The 20,469-nt window shown below is 33.5% G+C and overlaps 1 protein-coding gene across 2 annotated transcripts in view; it reads right to left on the minus strand.

Annotated features, from left to right (window-relative positions):
• LOC149781659 (uncharacterized) overlaps window positions 1-19,769 on the minus strand; it is a 38,142-nt gene extending 18,373 nt beyond the window's left edge. The window contains exons 1-5 of one of the 2 annotated variants that reach the window (XM_089935733.1): window positions 19,670-19,767; window positions 13,628-13,692; window positions 9,754-9,845; window positions 8,889-8,978; window positions 3,035-3,217 (exon numbers count right to left, since the gene is read on the minus strand). In XM_089935733.1, the coding sequence (XP_089791859.1) occupies window positions 3,035-3,217; window positions 8,889-8,978; window positions 9,754-9,845; window positions 13,628-13,667 (405 nt within the window). In that variant the 5' untranslated portion in view covers window positions 13,668-13,692; window positions 19,670-19,767. Of the gene's footprint in view, window positions 1-3,034; window positions 3,218-8,888; window positions 8,979-9,753; window positions 9,846-13,627; window positions 13,693-19,669 lie in introns of both variants that reach the window. The other variant, XM_089935734.1, reaches the window with a different exon arrangement.
• Window positions 19,770-20,469: the final 700 nt, after the last annotated feature.

Raw genomic sequence — 20,469 nt, forward strand, 5'->3', positions numbered from 1 at the left:
TAAGAATATCACGAACAGAATATTATATGCCAACTCAATTTTTAATAGTCTTCACCAGTATCAGGGCAGTACCTGGATTAGCTGTTTTTACTGGTATCAGGACCATACTTGGATTAGCTCAGCTTTTACTAGCATCAGGACCGTACTTGGATTACCTCAGCTTTTATTAGTATCAGAACCATACTTTGATCACCTTAGTTTTTACTAGTATTAGGACAATACCTGGATTACCTCAGTTTTTACTAGTATCAAGATAGTACTTTGATTACCTCAGTTTTTACTAGTATCAGGACCATACTTGGATTACCTCAGTTTTTACTAATATCAGGACCATACTCAGATTAGCTTGATTTTCACTAGTATCAGGACCATACTTGGATTACCTCAGTTTTTACTAGTATCAGGACCATACTTGGATTAGCTGTTTTTACTGGTATCAGGACCATACTTGGATTATCTCAGTTTTTACTAGTATCAGGACCATACTTGGATTACCTCCGTTTTTACTATTATCAGGACCATACTTGGATTAGCTTGGTTTTTATTAGTATCAGGACCATACTTGGATTACCTCAGTTTTTACTAGTATCACAACCATACTCAGATTACCTCAGTCTTTATTAGTATCAAGACCGTACTTGGATCACTTCAGTTTTTACTAGTATCAGGACCATACTTGGATTACCTCACTTTTTACTAGTATCAGGACCATACTTTGAAAAAGGGCAACCATTCTTTAAGAATGCATTATAAAACAAATTTTGCAGTACTCTGATATAGATCATGATCAAATATTTCTTTCTGTTGTCTGCAGTAACAATTATTGTAATGATATTTCCATGCAATAAATAAATATTTTAGAATGAAACTTACTTCTTGTGTTGTTCTAACCCCACTTCAATCTCATACTCTCACATCTCATAGTTGTAAGAAATGAGAAGACACATAACCAATTTTTAAGACCCTAGTATGAGCCCAGGTCTTCCTTGAAAATTTGTGTAACAGTTGTTTGTACTGTTTAATAACACAGAAAAATGCAAACATACCAAAATTTGCAACCACATTATGTGGCATAGATCCTTAGAGCCAAATAGCCATCAGATACAATTTCTAAATAAGAAAATAGCTACCATCTGTTCTAATTCACGAGTCCATGGCCCCACTTAGAGACATTGCCCTGGGACAACACTGTTACTACTCCATGGCCCAAACTTGGGACAACACTGGTATGACTCCATGGCCCAAACTTGGGATCGAGAAATGGGACAACACTGGTATGACTCCATGGCCCAAACTTGGGATAGAGAAATGGGACAACACTGGTATGACTCCATGACTCAAACTTGGGATAGAGAAATGGGACAACACTGGTATGACTCCATGACCCAAACTTGGGACAACACTGGTATGACTCCATGACCCAAACTTGGGATAGAGAAATGGGACAACACTGGTATGACTCCATGACCCAAACTTGAGACAACACTGGTATGACTCCATGACCCAAACTTGGGATAGAGAAATGGGACAACACTGGTATGGCTCCATGACCCAAACTTGGGATAGAGAAATGGGACAACACTGGTATGGCTCCATAACCCAAACTTGGGATAGAGAAATGGGACAACACTGGTATGGCTCCATGACCCAAACTTGGGATAGAGAAATGGGACAACACTGGTATGACTCCATGACCCAAACTTGGGATAGAGAAATGGGATAACACTGGTATGACTCCATGGCCCATCCTTGAGACAGAAACATGGGACAACACTGGTATGGCTCCATGGTCCAACACTGGGAGAAAACCATGGTACAACAGTGGTCCATGAATAACGAGAAGTATGGGATCATCTACTATTCCAACTGTTAAGTGAACTGAGTGAGGAGTTCATGCAACATATAGAACAGAAAAGTACCCTTTATATTACATCCTTCTAAACCCCATCCAAGGACATTATTCAGGGAACATATGTAATGGATCGAAGGTGAGGTTTGGATCTTGTAATATTCCAAATCTGTAAGGAATTGGATAAATATTTCATTGAAATGTAAGAGATGAAATAAATAAAAAATGTTATCAAAAGGTGTCCTACATAATGATCCTAACACCAACACCCTAAATCCTAAGTCCATTAATAAAGTGAAATTATGTTCTATTCCAGACAATAAGTGAATTTTGTTCTCAAAATATATAACTAAAAATTTATCCAAAACTTGAAAATGTGTCCCAAACATAAATGTTGACCTCATGATCATACTCAGGAGCATGGCCCAAAAGAAGTGGTCCTGAGAAAAGGGGATAATGTGATGATGTTCTATTCCAAACTTGACATGAATTTCAAAAGTGGTTATGAAAATAAAAGGTAAGAAAAAAACTTGAACACAAATGTGCACCCACTTGTAACTTTTGAGACCATTGTCCCATTTAGAGATATATTCCAAACAAGAGCCGAATAGGTGAATGGATTACAGAAATGTAGGTGATGACAATTTGTTTTTTTTATAGAAAAAGAACATTCTTCAAAATATGCTACCATCATAATTCCAGAAACATGGTCCAAACAAGGGTCCAACCCTGGCATAGCTGAAGGAAAACAAGTGATTACAAAATATTCCATATAAGAAGTGAATCAGATAAGGTGTTAATGTGATAATATGCTGAAAAGCTGCTCATACAATCCAACATGGCTGACCCAAATACTGTAAGCCCACATCAACTTTTTAAAATCAGAAAATAGGGTAGTGAAATGATTTCTTAGTACATTTGGATGCCTTGGTCATTTGTATCTACATCTAAACACCTTCAATATATCTTAGTACATTTGGATGCCTTGTATATTTCTTAGCACATTTGGATATCCTGGATATTTCTGAGTACATTTGGATACCTTGGATATTTCTGAGTACATCTGGATACCTTAGATATTTATGAGTACATCTGGATAACTTGGATATTTCTTAGCACATGTGGATGTCTTGCATGTAATTTATGTGATGATACAGTATAAACAGTATAATTGTAGGACTTTACCTGAAGGATGTTATAAACCCTGTTGATAGCCACATGACTTCCAAGAATACTAAACTGCTCATCTTTGGAAGTATAGACTCTAACTCCTGCATTAAGCAATATGTACATCAACCAGTTTTTGGATTTACCCACTGTAGAAAGGATGTCACTAACTTTCACGATGGCTGACACTCCACCAAAAATCTAAATAATTCAACGAATATTGAGTAATTTATTTATGAAAAATATGAAGACAACAAAAGTTTAGACACATGAAATAAACTGACTTGGTCCCAGTCTGAAAAATTTACCTTAATTTTTATATAAAAGCTAATATAGCTGTTACCGAGTCATTATGTCTCATTTCTAAAGGGACATATGTTATGACTATAGGGTCTTAAACTACATAAAAAGAAAGCCAAACCAGCAAGTTTTGTATAATTGAACATTAACTCATTTCCCTAAAATACAAAGTGAAAGAATTAAAAAAACTAAAATCATAAAAAGTTCTATCAATTCCAAGTAATCTGAATGATTTCCAAAGGTATTCTGAATGACGTCACTACATTACTGATGTATTAACAGTAGAGAAAAAAATCAGTGATATAATCCCATAATATCTTTAAATGAATTCACAGTAATCCCAGCAAGCTATTAATTTATGTCTTTGAATGAATTCATAGTATTTAAATACAGCTATTATATACCCAAATAGTCTTTAAATTAATGTTGGAGCACTGTAATTCCAATGAATGATTAAATTAAATAAATGAATAAATCCTTTAATATGATTCTTCCAAGACCAACAGTGCTACCATATTTCATGTTATTTTTCATACATGAAAAAATAATTATTAATTTCAATGTACGATAAATTATATGTAAAATAAATAATTATCATTTTGTGGTAATTACCGTGTACAAAAAATAAAGGGATCATACCTGACAAGGCCTGAGGAACACACGACACTCGACAACCTAAGGTACAAAACTAATGTACAAAATCAGTCTCATTCTGCTCAAGAAAAATCTGTTGTTATTATGAGAGAGAGAGAGAGAGAGAGAGAGAGAGAGAGAGAGAAATAAGAAAATAATCTTTATTGTTCAGTTACCTGTCAGTTGTGTTATTTTTTACGTAAACACTACAAGGGCACTATTATATTCCATTGGCAATTAAAACCTGAATAAATAGTTTTGGTTGTAATTATGAGATCCATTGTCACTGTGCCACATGGCTATGCAGAGGTAATATACATGCTAATTAAATACACTTCACCTTTAGCTTGGTCTTTTCCAGTAAATACTAGATTGAAGACCAGATTCACCTCTACAGATCAAATTATGGAGGCTCTACGTAGGGAAATGAGGCTACCCATGAGGTATTGAAAATGTGTACGACAAGTCTATTAGCTCAAGAAAAATATTAATTTACTGATACTTGTTCTGAAGCCAGTTCAAAAAAGGGCAAATGATTTTAAGAGAAAGAGAGAGTGAGAACAACAAAGCAACGTGTATACAAAAATATTTTTAGTGGTGATGGGATAAAAGTCTCTCCCTTTGGCAGGGGTTTGAAGAAACTTAATAATGAAGACATACCCAAGCTTGAACAGACCAAGATCTTTGAAGATATTAACTACCGGTATATATAACTCAAACACACAGAGTCAATGACTTTTGCATTTATGATTAAAAGTAACTGGGTTTTTATAGTTTTTTTACTGCATTACTATATTGAGCCAATAAGATTAATTGCCAAATGGTCTGTGGTCTTCGCGTCTTCCTGTATTAAGATATTATTATTTTTACTAGATAAATAAACTCAAATGGCTTCTGAACTTGTTTTCAAATGCGTGCTTTGCTTTGTTACACCGACTGACATAATCAAGAGCGCTCATTAACGACGCTGTCCAGCTGTTGATGAATAGCAGTATATACTGTAATGACAACAACAGAACAAATACATCAATCATTATATTTTCTTGCTGATACAAAAGACGAAGGTCAATAAAATGAATGTGAATAGATTCTCAGTTAACAAAACAGTTGCCCTTTCTGAGTAAGCTGAGCAACGGGCTTTCTACACTCTTATAATTGGTGAATTCTTTGGAAATCTTTCTGTACATTTGAAACTTCAACACAGAAGGGGCATTTTTCAGATTTCTTGGAATTATTGGAATTGAAAGGACTTTTAGGAAACAAGAATTCATTCACCATGCTGTAAGTTAATTTAATTCTTTCACTTCTGTATTTTGAGAAATAAATTATTTTCAATTATGCAAAACTTGTTTGTTTTGCTATTTCTTGTTGTGTAGATTAAGATACTGGAGTCATAACATGGTATTGATGGCAAAAGTAAAAGATCAATGAGCAAAATTAACATACATTTATTACTTACCCCACCTGGATTCATGTTTGGTGACACACTCCTTCTTCAAAATATCTTAACCAGTTGAAAATGAATTGACGACTTGTGCCTCAGTTAAGAACATGCCCAAAGTTAGTCATCACTCATAACCCTTGCTTAGCAAAACAATACCCTGGTCATTTGATGTACCTAAATCAAACTTTGGTATATTTTTGAATCCATTTGAAATGGGAACATGTCTTCAGTTTGAACAAAATGAAACAAAAATAATGGATAAATAAAAAATAAAAATGCAACTAAACCAATGATTTTATCTCTTATTCTAGGCTGTAAAATTTAAAAGGCCATACTTTTTTTTATCACATTGGCAAAAGTAATCTTCACAGAAGATCGTTTTATGTACGAAAAATAATAGGATGACCGTAAAAATATTACATTTTGTGTATGAAAAAATGTGATAGAATTAATTAATTATTATTTTTATGGCTTGATGGTGTACAAAAAATTAAAGGGTATGAAAAATAACATGAAATACGGTACATAGAATGTCTAATTCTGCATAACAGTTCACTTATATAAAAAAATGACATGCAACAGCAAATTGCGATACAAGATTTTGAATTAATACATGACTCATCTTAGAGTACAAACTGTGATCATAGGATTTTTAGCAATAAAAATGTTTTTAACTTAAATGACCCTTATACAAACTATTATCATGAAAATAATATGCATAATATAGATATACACAATACCTCCCCTCATAAAGAAGAATTCATGTCATAAAACTTTCTTGAGCATATTTATCAAACATATAATTAATATTGCATAGGAAAATGACTGATACAATATATAAACAAAATAATGCATTATATTATTTTTACACACATTAAAGTGCATCAGCAATAAAATTGTATATTTCATTGATGTGCCTAACATCAATGTTTTATGCTTGTAACATCAAAATTCATCAACAACCAGTGAAGAAGCTGAACTAATATACACTTCAGGCAAGGCCAATATTAAAGCTAAACATTCTCAAGCATGCAATAATTCCTCTGGTGCTTATTCAATATTTTTAAATATAGCATAGTAGATGATCCAAGCCATTGTTGTCTTCCTGTATTAGTACTCCACCAACCCCTTAATTACTTGTATCTACAGACATTTTAAATGATTTACTGAAATCAGAAGCTGAAAGAAATGGTGCAGTCTTGAGTATGGCCTTAACCTTATCAAACACCTCCTGACATTTGTCCGATCAATGAAACGTTCAGCAATCATGGAAATATTAGAGCGAAGTTCTGATAATATTCAGCCATACCCAAAAATTGCATTAGTTGTTTCTTATTGGTATGCACAGAGAATTTAAAGATAGCCATAACCTTAATGTCTATAGGATTTATTTGACCATGTCCCAGAAGATGTTCTAAAAATGTAACACAAGCATAGAAAGAGACACTTTTTTGAATACTTAAACTGATTGTTAAATTTGCATCTCTGAGCTAATCAAAGAATTTGCAGACGTTTCCAAGTGGTCTTTCCAGAAGATATGATTTTGGGGCTCCAAACTCTAACAACCATGATTAATGTAATTCAAATCTTTGTTGCAAAGATCATACAATCCCAGTGCTCTGGCATTCAGCTTTCTTATGAACTCACCAACCATATTTCCATCAACTTTCCATTTGATAAATGCTCATTTCCACACATTTCTCAAAATAATAACCAAACTTTTTGTGTCCTGTTCACACTCAAAAACACGAAATGCTATGATTTGAAAGTAAGCTTCTTTCTTTTCATTTCCATCAGTGACCATTATGTGAAGATTCATTGGACAAGTAGAAACTATTGACCAATCAGAATACTCTTTACAAAGATTGTGTGTTAAATAATGTTTGGAAGTAACACTTTACAAGGATTACTGAGGAATGAGACCAGACAGACTGTTTTTTAAAAATTGGATTGGAGATTCTCTTATGGAGAAAAGTGGAATTCTTTTTTAAAATTAAAAAAAAATCATGTCTGTTCTGGGTGCTATAAATTAAAATGTCATCAATGTAAGCATCACCATTACCAATACTGGATGATATTATGTTCATCAATCATTGGAATGGACTGTGGGAACCTTTCATCTAAAATGGAGTAACCTTACATTGGTAATGCACATCTGAAGTCGTGAATGCTGAAATTTACTCTGCTCTTTCCTTAAGTGGAATTTGATAGAATGCCTTCAAGAGGTCAAACTTGGGGACATATTTTGCATGTCCAATTCTGTCAATGCAGTCATCAATTCTGGGTCCTGGAAATGAATCTGTCTTGCTGACACTGTTTACTTTTCTGTAATGAGTACTCATACAGAAAATATTATCTGGTTTCGGCACCAGAATAAATGGTGAACTCCAGTTACTTTTACTTCGTTTGATGACACAATCTACTATTATTCTGCTACATGGTTCATCCAATGCACGAATATGCTGCAGACGAACCTTAGATATCGTCTGATCTGTTTTTCTCCTATTTGACAAGACAAGATTTACAGTATTTAGAAACATTATTTACAGTATTTAGAAACATAAATAAAACTGATTTAAGATCTTGTGATTAGTCTTAATGACTCCTAAATGATCGGGCAATGGAGTTTCATTGGCTAGACTAAGACTATCCTGTTGTTATGAATTAGGAACAACAATTTTACAGCTTACGGTCCACTCATCAACAGCGGGTACTTTAGGTGGCCTCCATTTCCCCATAAGGACTACATTTTTCACAAAATAACAAGTTGGTACTTCTGTGGCTTCAGTTTCACTAATAGTCCTTTGCAACGAACAGGAGGTCTAAGGATCTTGTTCATGTGAGACAACTAGTGATTGTCTTTTATCACCATGAGTACAACTGAAAGAATGAATAGCCAAAAGAGTGTCACTATCATCATGACCTCTTGATTGATCCATACTATGAGCAAAAGTGACCTCATTAAAAGACTGATCTATAAATGTGTCAGCTATCCTGATCAACATCATTCTCAAAGAGCTATCTCTGACATAGCTCTAGTAACTGCAAAAGTTAGGATTATTTGGAATTTAATTCATAATACTGTGTAGGAGTATCTTTTGAATTTTCACTTTCTATTGGGAAATAATTTTGATGATTTTACTAAACTTGTTGGTTGTGTTTCTCTCTTTTCATAGTTTAAGACCTAGAGTTGTAATACAGCTTGATATCTACCAAGGCAAGCCTGGATTCAATGGCTTAGTGTCCCAGTGGAAAAGGTACAGAGATCCCATTTCCTTGGCATGATAAAACTAATAATGTGATAAAAGTATTGTTCAAATAAATGAATCAACCAGCCACATATTAATTATAAAAAAATGCAATTAACAGCCATGAAAAATGACTGATTTTTTTTCAAAATTAAATTGCTTTTTGGAATTGTTTATGGTCAATAATAAGCAAAATCTTGTAATTTATAAAATAGTAAATCACGATGGTTATGAATCAAGTCAATACCGGGTCTGTGCGGATCTCCTCTTCTACTTCAATCTTGCTGAAAGATGTTTGTTGACCCTCTAATGACTCTGTGATACCAGTCTGAACTATCTGTTTTGAAAAAATAAAAATAAAAACAGGATTCAGAGTTAAATATATTTGTCTGCAACGACTCTTGACCTTGGAACATTTGATTATCAACCACAACAAAAATTCTATATCAAATGACAATGATAGGGTGATCATAATTTTGTTTTGATAAAATACATCTTACAATAACATGTACTTAAAATTTGGACTTTGAAAACCAGAAACAGTTCAAACTCTATCAAATGGTCCTTGGACAGAAACTTTCCTAGATATTCAACTGGTAATATCTTCTGTCATGCAAAATATGCATCATAGATGAAAATAACATATGTGTCTGCTGCCTACGTGTCAAAGAACATGTGTTATTAACAGTGATAGTACTGTTAACAAGTGACTGTTCTTACACACACTTCATTCATAAAACTGATATTCATGTGGATATCACTTGTTGTAAATATATAAAAATTCTAGACACTTAAACTTGGAATTTACGCCTGTGAAGTTTAACTTTCATCAAATCCTATGTTAAAAAATTATGGTACAAAACAATGGAAGTCCATATTAACTGAAAGCTGCATTGACTTATTTTATTTTTCTTGGAAGATTTCTTCTCAAATATCAAACAGTTTTAAAGAAAGAAAATGAAAATCATTTTTATTTGACTCTGTAAAATCATACTCAAATAGCTGGTCACACGTCTTTTCTTACCAACCAACATTTATTCAGATGAATGGTCACACCGCTAGTAAGGATTATTCCATATACTTTAGTTTTACCTTTAATAAAAAAAACTTACTGGTACTTCCTGACTAGACGAGCTGAATCTTGACGTTTTTCTTCCAGTTCTTGTCTCCATGGCAATCATTTTAGAATTAAATGGCATCCATCCTTTAAAAAAATTGATTTAGTCAACTAACATATATACAAATGACAAGTCAAGGAAACAAGTTCTGGAACATTAACATATTTCAGAAATATGACTATTCTAAAGAGATAAGCTTTTTACTTGACATACATGGATAGTTTTTAGTGCTGTAAATTAGAACAAGGCATCACATGGCTTTCTACAATGAAATAACCTTTACATTTTTTTATTTTGTTTGCAAGAACCTAGATTTAAAACAATGGTGTCTATAAAGCTTATAGTTTTGACAAGATATACAAAACCAAGGATTAAGAAATACTTAATCTATACACTAAAACTGTTCTTGTTGTTGCTGTTGTAGGGTTTAACACCATTTTTCAGCACATGATAGGCTATATATGGCGACCAGTAATACTAGTGGAGGAAAAACGTGGGAAAACCCCGGGAAGAACCACCGACCAACGAGAAGCTACTGGCAAGCTTTCTCACATACCCACATTGGCCGAATCCGAGACTCTAACCCACACAGACAGAGGCGAGATGGCAGTGATCCATAATGGTGAGCGCTTTAGCCCACTCAGCCACTCGGGGCCCACGCTAAATCTGCCTCGTTTTGGAACATCAATATCAGAATGAAGCACAAAGGAAAGGTATCAAGTAAAGTGTTTCAATTTACTTCCTTTGTTGATAAAATTACCTTTAATTTTATGCTTCATCTTTATTGCATTAAAGCAACACAGATTTTGAAATAATGCTACGTACAAAATTCTAAGAAATAACAACTTGTGTCTTTTTTATTGCAAGCACTAGTCCTTTAATGCAGAACATTGTCTCTGATAGTTATGATGGGGGTGGGTGATGATGTTTCAGTGCCCTAATATACAATACCCAAGAGCTCTGTTTTGCCTGCTTTGTTGACCACACTATGATCATCCATTCCAGTACATGCTTTTGCATTTCATGTCAAGTGAAATTTATATAAAGAGGGACATTGTAAACAAGCATTCAATCCAGTTTTATGATCAGTCTGTGGAATCATGTTTAGTTGTGTTCAGATATAATTCAAGAAGAATTATTTATCTAAATTTTTCATTGGAATTACAATGTGCTCATTGATGTTTTGGACTTAAACACTACTTTGAGATTATTGAGGACTCATTCAAAGACATTCTGGATTTTATATCATTGTGATACATCGAGACATTCAAGACTTGGAATTCATTCAGAACATTCTAAACTTTTGGAATTGTGATAGGACATTTATGATTATTTGGGATTGAATTATAAAGTTTTTATCTCTTAAATGTTCCCTTTGTGACTTAGAGAAATAAATTGTTGATTTTACTAAACTAGCTGGTGTTGCTTCTATCTTTTTCATAGTTGAAGATCTAGAATTGCAGCAAATGAATACATGGCTGCTGTGTGAACTGGGCTAGATATTTCCTGAACTATTACACAGTAATGCAGACATGTTAAACGGAAGCTGTGCAAATAGTCTTATGCAGATGACGTGCTGTGTCAATAGTCTTTCCAAAAGAGGTGGTGTCAATAGTCTTTCCAAAAGAGGTGGTGTCAATAGTCTTTCCAAAAGAGGTGGTGTCGATAGTCTTTCCAAAAGAGGTGATCCAATTAAGGTATAAGGCAGCTGTACAAATAGACTCAGCCTTGCACTACCGATAGTTACAATATAGACTGCCAACCGTACACAGTAGTATCCATATTAAAATGTCAAACCTCTTTTTATGCTAAACATCCCAGGGAAAGGTCAGGCATTAAACAGTATCTCTTATATCTGAACATGGACAGAAAAGTGACTACCACAGCTGCTAGTGCAAAGATTTTCCTCAGTATACCTGTTGCTGAATTGAGCTGATCATTGGTCCCCAAGACTGCAAAACAACTAGACAGAAGTGACCCAATGTAGTATTTCAGATGTCAAAATTTGGGCCATGCTACTCTAACACTAGAGTGAACATATGAAGTTGCCCCTGTGATATTAAAGAAATGAAAACCTGCTGAGAATCCTGATATCATTCACTAAATGAAGCAAGAAAAAGGCCAGAAAAGTATCAAAACTAAAGTCACAAATGGGAAAAAACCCAATGAGAAGATGAAAAATCTAATAAAAATTATGAAAACTGTATTATGTGTAAAAGATGGCAGCCAAATGACTTTCACCAAGGCATTGAAAATGTCATACAATGTATTGCATGTCTACACTGTGAACATAACAGGAAAATATAGAAAAAAATCAGTTCATGTTAGTTCTCTTCCACGTATGTATTTATGAGGATTGGTAAAACATGGAAATATTTTTTAATAAAAATATTCACAACCAAACTCATTGAGGAATCAATCTACCAAATTAAGAAAACTGAATATTTTTCATCCTGTACCTTTACTAGGAGTGGAACATTTTTAGTCTACCAAAATTTGTTAGTATTCCTTAAAAGTGATCATATAGTGAAGTGCAAAAACATACTGAACATGTACCAGCAAATCATTATAATGGAAGTTTACTTAATGGAATTTATGTCTCCATATCTTGCCAAAAGTGTTTAATACATAAAGATAAATGTTTTCAAATAAATTTTATTTGACTGTTGGTACAGTTGAGTGCATGTTCTGTATCTGCTATTGCTACTCAATGCTTAAGTGTACCAACTAACTGGACTGCACTGGTTATTTTAAAGTATGCATTAACACCGTCATACAAGATCCATTACTGATTGCAATAAAATATTATTTGTTGTTCTAAAATTTAACACTAAAGTAGTTTTAATAAAGTCTGTTCATTCCTGATTTTCATTCATTTGCATCTTCGTTAATCATCACACAACTTCCAGATGAAAATTATTGGTCGCTATGGACTCCTTCTATGTCCAACCGGCACTAAAGTGAATAAAACTGCAGATGTAGTGTCAAATCAATATTAGTGCTGGGGGTAGTTAAGATATTCCCAATATGTGGCGCTTTGATTGTGACATCACAGCATGTGAAATTCAATCTAGTTTACACTCAATCACAATTATTTGTTGCCCATGTCTACAAATGCCATACTTGAACATGGAATTTGTCATATGTATGTCTCAGGGCATTCTATAATGATCTTCAAAGTAATACTGACTAATGCAGAGTTAAATAAAGCAAATATCACCAATTTAATGCATGTATACTAAAATTCACAAAAACAATAATCTTTGCTAAATTAGTTGTCCTGCACACTTCACCAATATTGCCTATATGACCTGTATGTCTTGTACTTTAAGATACATGACCTGTATGACTTGTACTTTAAGACACATGACCTGTATGTCTTGTACTTTAAGATACATGACCTGTATGACTTGTACTTTAAGACACATGACCTGTATGACTTGTACTTTAAGATACATAACCTGTATGACTTGTACTTTAAGAACAGTATACTGCTTATTAACTACAACACTGTACCCTCAAATTATATTGGGACTGATCGGTGTCCAAAAATAGTATTAGAGTCTTATACTTGGACATACTTTGCTGAAGAAAAATACTAACATAGCATAATGTTTTTGCTGATGATGCATTTTCCCTGGTCACAATATTTTCTGAATTTAGCTATGATCTATTGGTGTCACGAAGTGGGAAAATTAAAGTTCTATGCTCCAACCACTTATTTGCAAATTCTGAAAACAGGTAAAGGAATTTCAATTGGTGACTTGTTTGAAGAATTAGCATGAATAAACTGACTGCATTACATCATGACGCATTTTCCTCCAGACACTCATTATTTAGTGTAAGTACAGACTCCACAATCTCTTACTTGCTTGTCTGCTCCAGTCCTGGCAGATGACAGATGTCATGTGATCAAGATGAGATCTGTTTATACTGTTGATAAAAGTTAAAGCATGATCAATGACGGCCATTTTGGAATTTTTCATTTCCCTATGCTGCTTAAGTCTGTTGTAAGGGGTAAACACAGAAGTGACTGATTCCCTCAGTAATTAATAGATGCCTTTAAAATATGATAATTGAAAAGAAAATTTCCCTAGAAAAACCCAGCAAAGTTGTTTAGTTTACCAGCTAATATCCAGAGGGATTGAGTCGAAAGAAAAGTGAACACATGTGAAAATATTTAAAGTTTATTATTACAGTATCCAACTTAGTAGAATAAATATAAAATGTGACAGTCAATGACTGGAGAGAGTGTTTAACTAGTGTGACAATTTTCCAACAAACAAACATAATATTGTATACAAAAATGTAATATATAATGTGACTGGCAAAAACTGTTTACATATTTCACTTGAAACTAAATACGAGTCATGAGTCAACCTCCTTTTTTCACTTCTATTACCAAGTGTACAATTTTCCATACCAAACCAAATGTAGCAGAAAAAATCTGTTAACTATTTATTAAATATGAAATTAAAATTTTTGGTAATATTTAGATGTATTTATATACTGGAAAAATACAAGATGCTGGGATACTATAGTTCATTCAGTTCAGCATGACAAATAATACAAGATGCTGGGATAATATAGTTAATTCAGCTCAGCATGACAAATAATACAAGATGCTGGGATACTATAGTTCATTCAGTTCAGCATGACAAATAATACAAGATGCTGGGATACTATAGTTCATTCAGTTCAGCATGACAAATAATACAAGATGGTGGGATACTATAGTTCATTCAGTTCAGCATCATAAATAATACAAGATGCTGGGATACTATAGTTCATTCAGTTCAGCATGACAAATAATACAAGATGCTGGGATACTATAGTTCATTCAGCTCAGCATCACAAATAAACCACTAAATTCTGTTGGCACACAAAATATTTCAACACCATTTGAGCTGACATAAAAAAGCAACACCAACCATTTAATACATGTTGACAAATTGTGGTTTGTTCACATATAGTCTGCTATGGTGGTCCTGGAGTTGAGGAAGAGCCCACGTTTGATAAAGAGTGGAAATGCTATGGGAGCAATCATTTGCAAAAGGCTGACAAACACTGCATTATCAATTTCTCTTTGAACTATTTTAAACTTCTACTTAATGTCGGCATATGATATGGTTTGTCTAATGAAAATATTTCAATTAAAAGAAAAAGCATTTCTCCATGAGAATTACATCACCTGTCATGCCTTCCATATATGTATAGGAATGCAACTCCCAAGAAATCACAAGGGAAGGAACTATATCACAACTGAAGGCAGCAGAAATGAAAAGATCACAACTCCTTTGAAGTACATGTCAGTGAGGTTGTGCATGTGGATGGATTTTAAATTAACAAGTAATTGTTATTCTAAAATTTAATACCAATATATGTATAATCTATTCATTCCTAATCTGACAGCTGAATGCTCTGCACTTTGAATGTCATCACAAAATGTCCAGATGAAAATTGTTGGTTGATATGGACCTTTGCAATAGTGGCTAAGTACTTAACTGGGACACGACAAGAGGATGACAGGTCTAAACATTACCAATGCACGGTACTGTGAATCTATTCCAACATATGTTGTTTTCATTGACAGATCATAGACCAACATTAACTCTGGTTTACAGTGGAACAAATGTCTTCCTTGATTCTGCTATGCACTTTTTCAGACATTTTCATTATGATCTTCCAAATAATAACGATCAGCACTGAGCCAAATAAAAAAAATAATTATCATTGAAATGTATGTGTATTCAAATTCTCAAAACTGATGCCCACTGCTGAAATAATCAGTACTGGGTGCATATATGACCTGTACTTCAGAAATAATTGATTATTGCATGTGACCATGTCACCCAGTTCCAGCATGTATTAAATAATTATAGGTTACTGCATTTGTATGGGAAAATATAAACAAGTTTTTGGATGGAATACTGCACGACCTTGGGAGTGCAGTATATCCTTCCAACAAACCGAGTTCATATTTTCCCATACAAATGCAGTAACCTTTTTATTATATGCTCATTTTAAAAAATTCTACCCAAGGTTTAATTATATAAACAAAATACACTACAAGAAACAATGTAAATGAATGTATGCCGCATTCCAAACTAAATACACAAACGCAAATTCATCATTACACAAATCAACATTATTACTGTGCACATAACTCTGTCCAGATAAATTTGAACTTAGTCACGCGCTCGACATAACTTTTGAAAGAAAATGGCGTGTCTAGCTAAAATTTAAATCTGGAGTCATATTGTGAATGAATGTGCATTGCAAAACTTTTCCATTTGATCTGGAATAAATAGATTTTGGTATTTTTCTCGATTCTAGGAAATTTTGTGACTATGGACTGGATTTGTATGTGACAATTCCATATGAAATACATGAGATTGAAGAAGCTAGGGAGAAGCGCACTGAACTCTGCAAATGTGTTTTTGTTTCTGTCATTGAATGTTTGAAATCATAATGTGGGAAAAATATGAAGTCTTTCAATTGCAATTATCAAAAAGACACTGGAACTTATGCTTATTTCATTTTGAGTGCAGTAAGGAGGATGTAATTGCACTTATCATCGAAATTACAGCACAATTTTGAAATCTGAAATCCAGATTGAAAACCTATGACATGGCTCATGTAATTCGGATTTGCAGAATTAAGAAAATATATTTTGAGGAAATTCTGGATGTAAAACTGTAAGTATATTTTATTTTGCCATTCTTGTCACCAGGTAAAGAAGAGAGTATATGACTTGTCACTTGCATGTTATTTGTAAGGACCTTATCTTGCGTCTGTTATATACTGTAGCTAGCCTAAATCAGTAACATTGTATCAACACGGAATGTGCCAAAGCAGCTGGGATGTGGCAGTCCACGAAACACGTTTTAGTTCATTCAGAAACAAGTTTAAACAACCACAACATAATGAGCCTCTTATGCAAGTGTACATGATTTGTGTACAAGTCAAAAATGCTGGCGTCTGCGTCCTTTGTTTGTTTACAATAGAAAGTAGTTCCTTTATGCAAGTGAATACTATATGTGTATTGTCGCATGGATTCAATATCAGGTAATACTGCATGATTCTGACAATGTAAAGTTAACGGAGAAAGAAATGAGCATATAATAAATGATGTTTTGTATCAATGCCAATGGTGTTGAGACCATTCATGCATGAATCAGATTAGATAATTTTATCTACATTTTAAGTTGTCCTATAATGTATGATGTTGACCCTGATATTTATGATACAGATGGGTCTATACATTACTACAGTGTCACAAGGGGGTCTCAAACACTGTCAACTTGTTAGCATTTCAAATCAAACTGGAGTTTCTTTAGCGACCGTCTTTATACCTCTGCATGGGCAAGTCTATATTTTCAAGAAACAGATGTGACATGGTTCATCATCTTTGATAACCTCAATAATTCCATACAATCTGGAGTTATATCTCTTTAATATACGAGTTCCTCCTTTTTTATTTTTCAATATTTTTTATAGAAATAATGAAACAAGACATTGCAAATATATGATGAGGTCGAGTTTTTAGAAGTGGACTGTTCTAAAAACCAGAAAATGACAGTGAGCAGTCAGTCTACTTGTTTACATCAAGAGCTTCAGTTTGGTTTGTAACACCAGCTATAGTATTTGCATACCCTTCCATATATTTGTATGCCCTGATTTAAAAAAATAGAAGGCATCAAGGGCATAAAAAATGCCCAACACGAAGTCATTGCATTCACTGAGCTGTAAGTTCTAACCTGATTGTCACCAGCAGGTCCCAAACACTGTCAACTTGTTGCCGTTTTAAATTAAATGGGCACGGTAGCCATTTTTGCTTCAGTGAGCCTATGTTTAAAGCAAAAGATGTGATGTAGTTAGCAGTCTTTGATAATCTCAATAATTCCATACATTTTGGAGTTAAATCTCTTTGAAAGCATGTATACAAGAGTTCCTAATACTTATTTGTTCAATTTGTTTCACAAATACTATAACTAGACATTGCAAATATTGGACACATGATGACAGTTTTTACAAGAATAAACAATTCTAGAAACAAGAAATGGAGAGCAAGCAGTCTGTATGCTTTTTTGAATTTGGAGCTTCCATTTGCAATGAAACACCAATAAGTCAACAGTATTAGGGACCCCTTGATGACAATCAGGTTAAAAATTATAAATCAATGAATGAAATAAGGCTTATTCTACAATGCTGTCGGGCATTTCTGCACACCTAAGGTTTTCATCTCCAATACTGAAGCAAAATGCTCACCAAATTTGACCGATTGACAAAAATAAAATACTGCATTGCTTAGCAATGAAAAGAGACAATTGTCACCAGAATATTGTTCAAATTAATATTAATTCTGGACACATGGGATACCACCCCATTGTTTTCATGATTCACAATATGTCAGCCTATTCTGCACACAGCTTTGAAAAGATATGTTTATCCATCAGGCTATTGAAATGAAATACATTACTTTGGACTGTTTCTGTCTGCATTTCAGTCAAGTAATTAGGTCAAGTTTATAGCTACGGGTAGTTTCACAAAATTCAACGTAACAATGCCAATAAATGGCAAGATATATTAGGCAAACTAAACCGATCTGTTAAATTTTTTATTAAAGTTCAACATTTTATAACAAATAAGCTATCATGTGGAAGAGAAACAACAATGAATATGATGTAATGTGTTTGCGATGTCTTGTTAATGGAGAAGAGTTGCTAAACAATTTTAAAAACAGACTATACGCCAGGGAATTTCTTGAAAATGCTGTTCTAGCAACAAGTTGACACACTGGGTAGCAGATGATATTGTACATATGGGACAACTTCTTGCAAAATTGGAAACTTGGATTAAGATGCAGAATTTTTTAAGGTATACATTTCCATCTTTTATATAATGTCTTTATTTCTAAGACTGTAAAAGATACATAGTAAATAGGATTTTCTGGTTACAGGTTTAAAAAGGTCATGGAGTGGGTCTTTATGTTGACATTTAGAAATCAAATTTTCATATGCCTTTTGAGTCGAAATTAGGGATATTTTTTTACACTTTATGAAAATCACTTTTCTTAAATAAAATACGATCATTCTTTCTTGATACAAAATGGATTTTTGACCCAGAATAGCATGTGATCCAATGTTTACAGAAATCACGTATTGTTGTGCAGAATTACATTACACGCAGAATTGGCTGACATAGTGGTATTTCTTATCTCCTGGGTGCTTTTCGTTTTTAAAATAAATAGAGGGGTACAAACAAATGGTGGGGGTAAAAATACTCTAGTTGATAGTGATAGGTACCTCCCCCGGTGACATTCAATTTAGAAATTATAAACTGATGAATGCAATGACTGTTTTATGCATTTTTTTAAAAATCCCTTTCTGCTTTTCTTTTTTAAACATCAGTAGTAATGGTGGGGTTTACAACAAAAATACGGGAGGTATGCGAATATTATATACATATTGTAATGTCGGCAAAAGCTTTCGGTTCTTTGATACTTTTCACTTAAATTTATGTATTACGATTCGCCGTTGATCGTACTATACAGTATAAATTTCTTTTATAGACCAACCGAGTATAACCGAGTGACGTCATTACATGAATTTTACAAGAAACATGTAAAACAAATAATCTGTACAACAATCACGTACATCAAGCTTTATTTTGATGAACGTAATTATTCAAATACAAACCATAACTTCATAGTGTACAAAGATACATACACAGTAAACTTAAATACTTGCGAATTCTAGGTGTATTTCGGGTTTTGAGTATATTTCGGTGTTGCTATTAAACGCACCTTAACAGTACAACTATTACTATTGAGTTATTGTTTATGTCACTCGTACTGACAGAAGAAATAAAAGCCATGTCAGTTTGCTCTTCCATAACATATGCTCACTTGTTTAGTGCTGAAATACAATCCTAGCAACTACACCAAAAATTGATTTTGTCGCATGCATGCTCGCGTTAGATAAACATGAAGGAACGCGACATAACATGAGATAACCGGTTTATAATCTTTTGGACTGCTCCGCAGTGGTTTTAAAATATAATTTGGAACCAGTCAGTTTTAGATTTGCCTAACATTCACTGCATTGAGTGCCAGGAAGAACTGTGCGGATATAAGTGTCTTCACTGATTCAAATATCGGCAGTTGACAGGTTTTATTGCTGCTGCTGCGGCTTATAATAATAATAATAATAATAATAATATAAATTTAATTTAGCTTTTCACTTTATTTACACTGGTGCCTACATATGCCCTAAAACTGAATATATAAGTTATATCTTGTTTGTAGTAAGGCCTGCCTATGCCTTAACAAGTAATATAAAAAGTATACCTTAATTGTAGTAAGGTCTAAATATTCCTTAACAAGTAATATAAAAAGTATGCCTTAGTTGTAGTAAGGCCTACCTGTGCCATAACAATTAATATATAAAGTATACCTTAGTTGTAGTAAGGTCTACCTATGGCTTAACAATTAATATAAAATAGTATACCTTAGTTGTAGTGAGATCTATCTATTCCTTAACAGGTATTATAAAAAGTATACCTTAGTTGTAGTAAGGCCTACCTATGCCATAACAATAAATATAAGAAGTATACCTTTGTTGTAGTAAGGCCTACATATGCCTTAACAAGTAACATAACAGTATACCTTAGTTGTAGTAAGGCCTATCTATGCCATAACAATAAATA

This window comes from Sinohyriopsis cumingii, chromosome 15 (genome assembly GCF_028554795.1).
Source record: "Sinohyriopsis cumingii isolate HCF-2022 chromosome 15, ASM2855479v2, whole genome shotgun sequence".
Taxonomy (NCBI): domain Eukaryota; kingdom Metazoa; phylum Mollusca; class Bivalvia; order Unionida; family Unionidae; genus Sinohyriopsis; species Sinohyriopsis cumingii.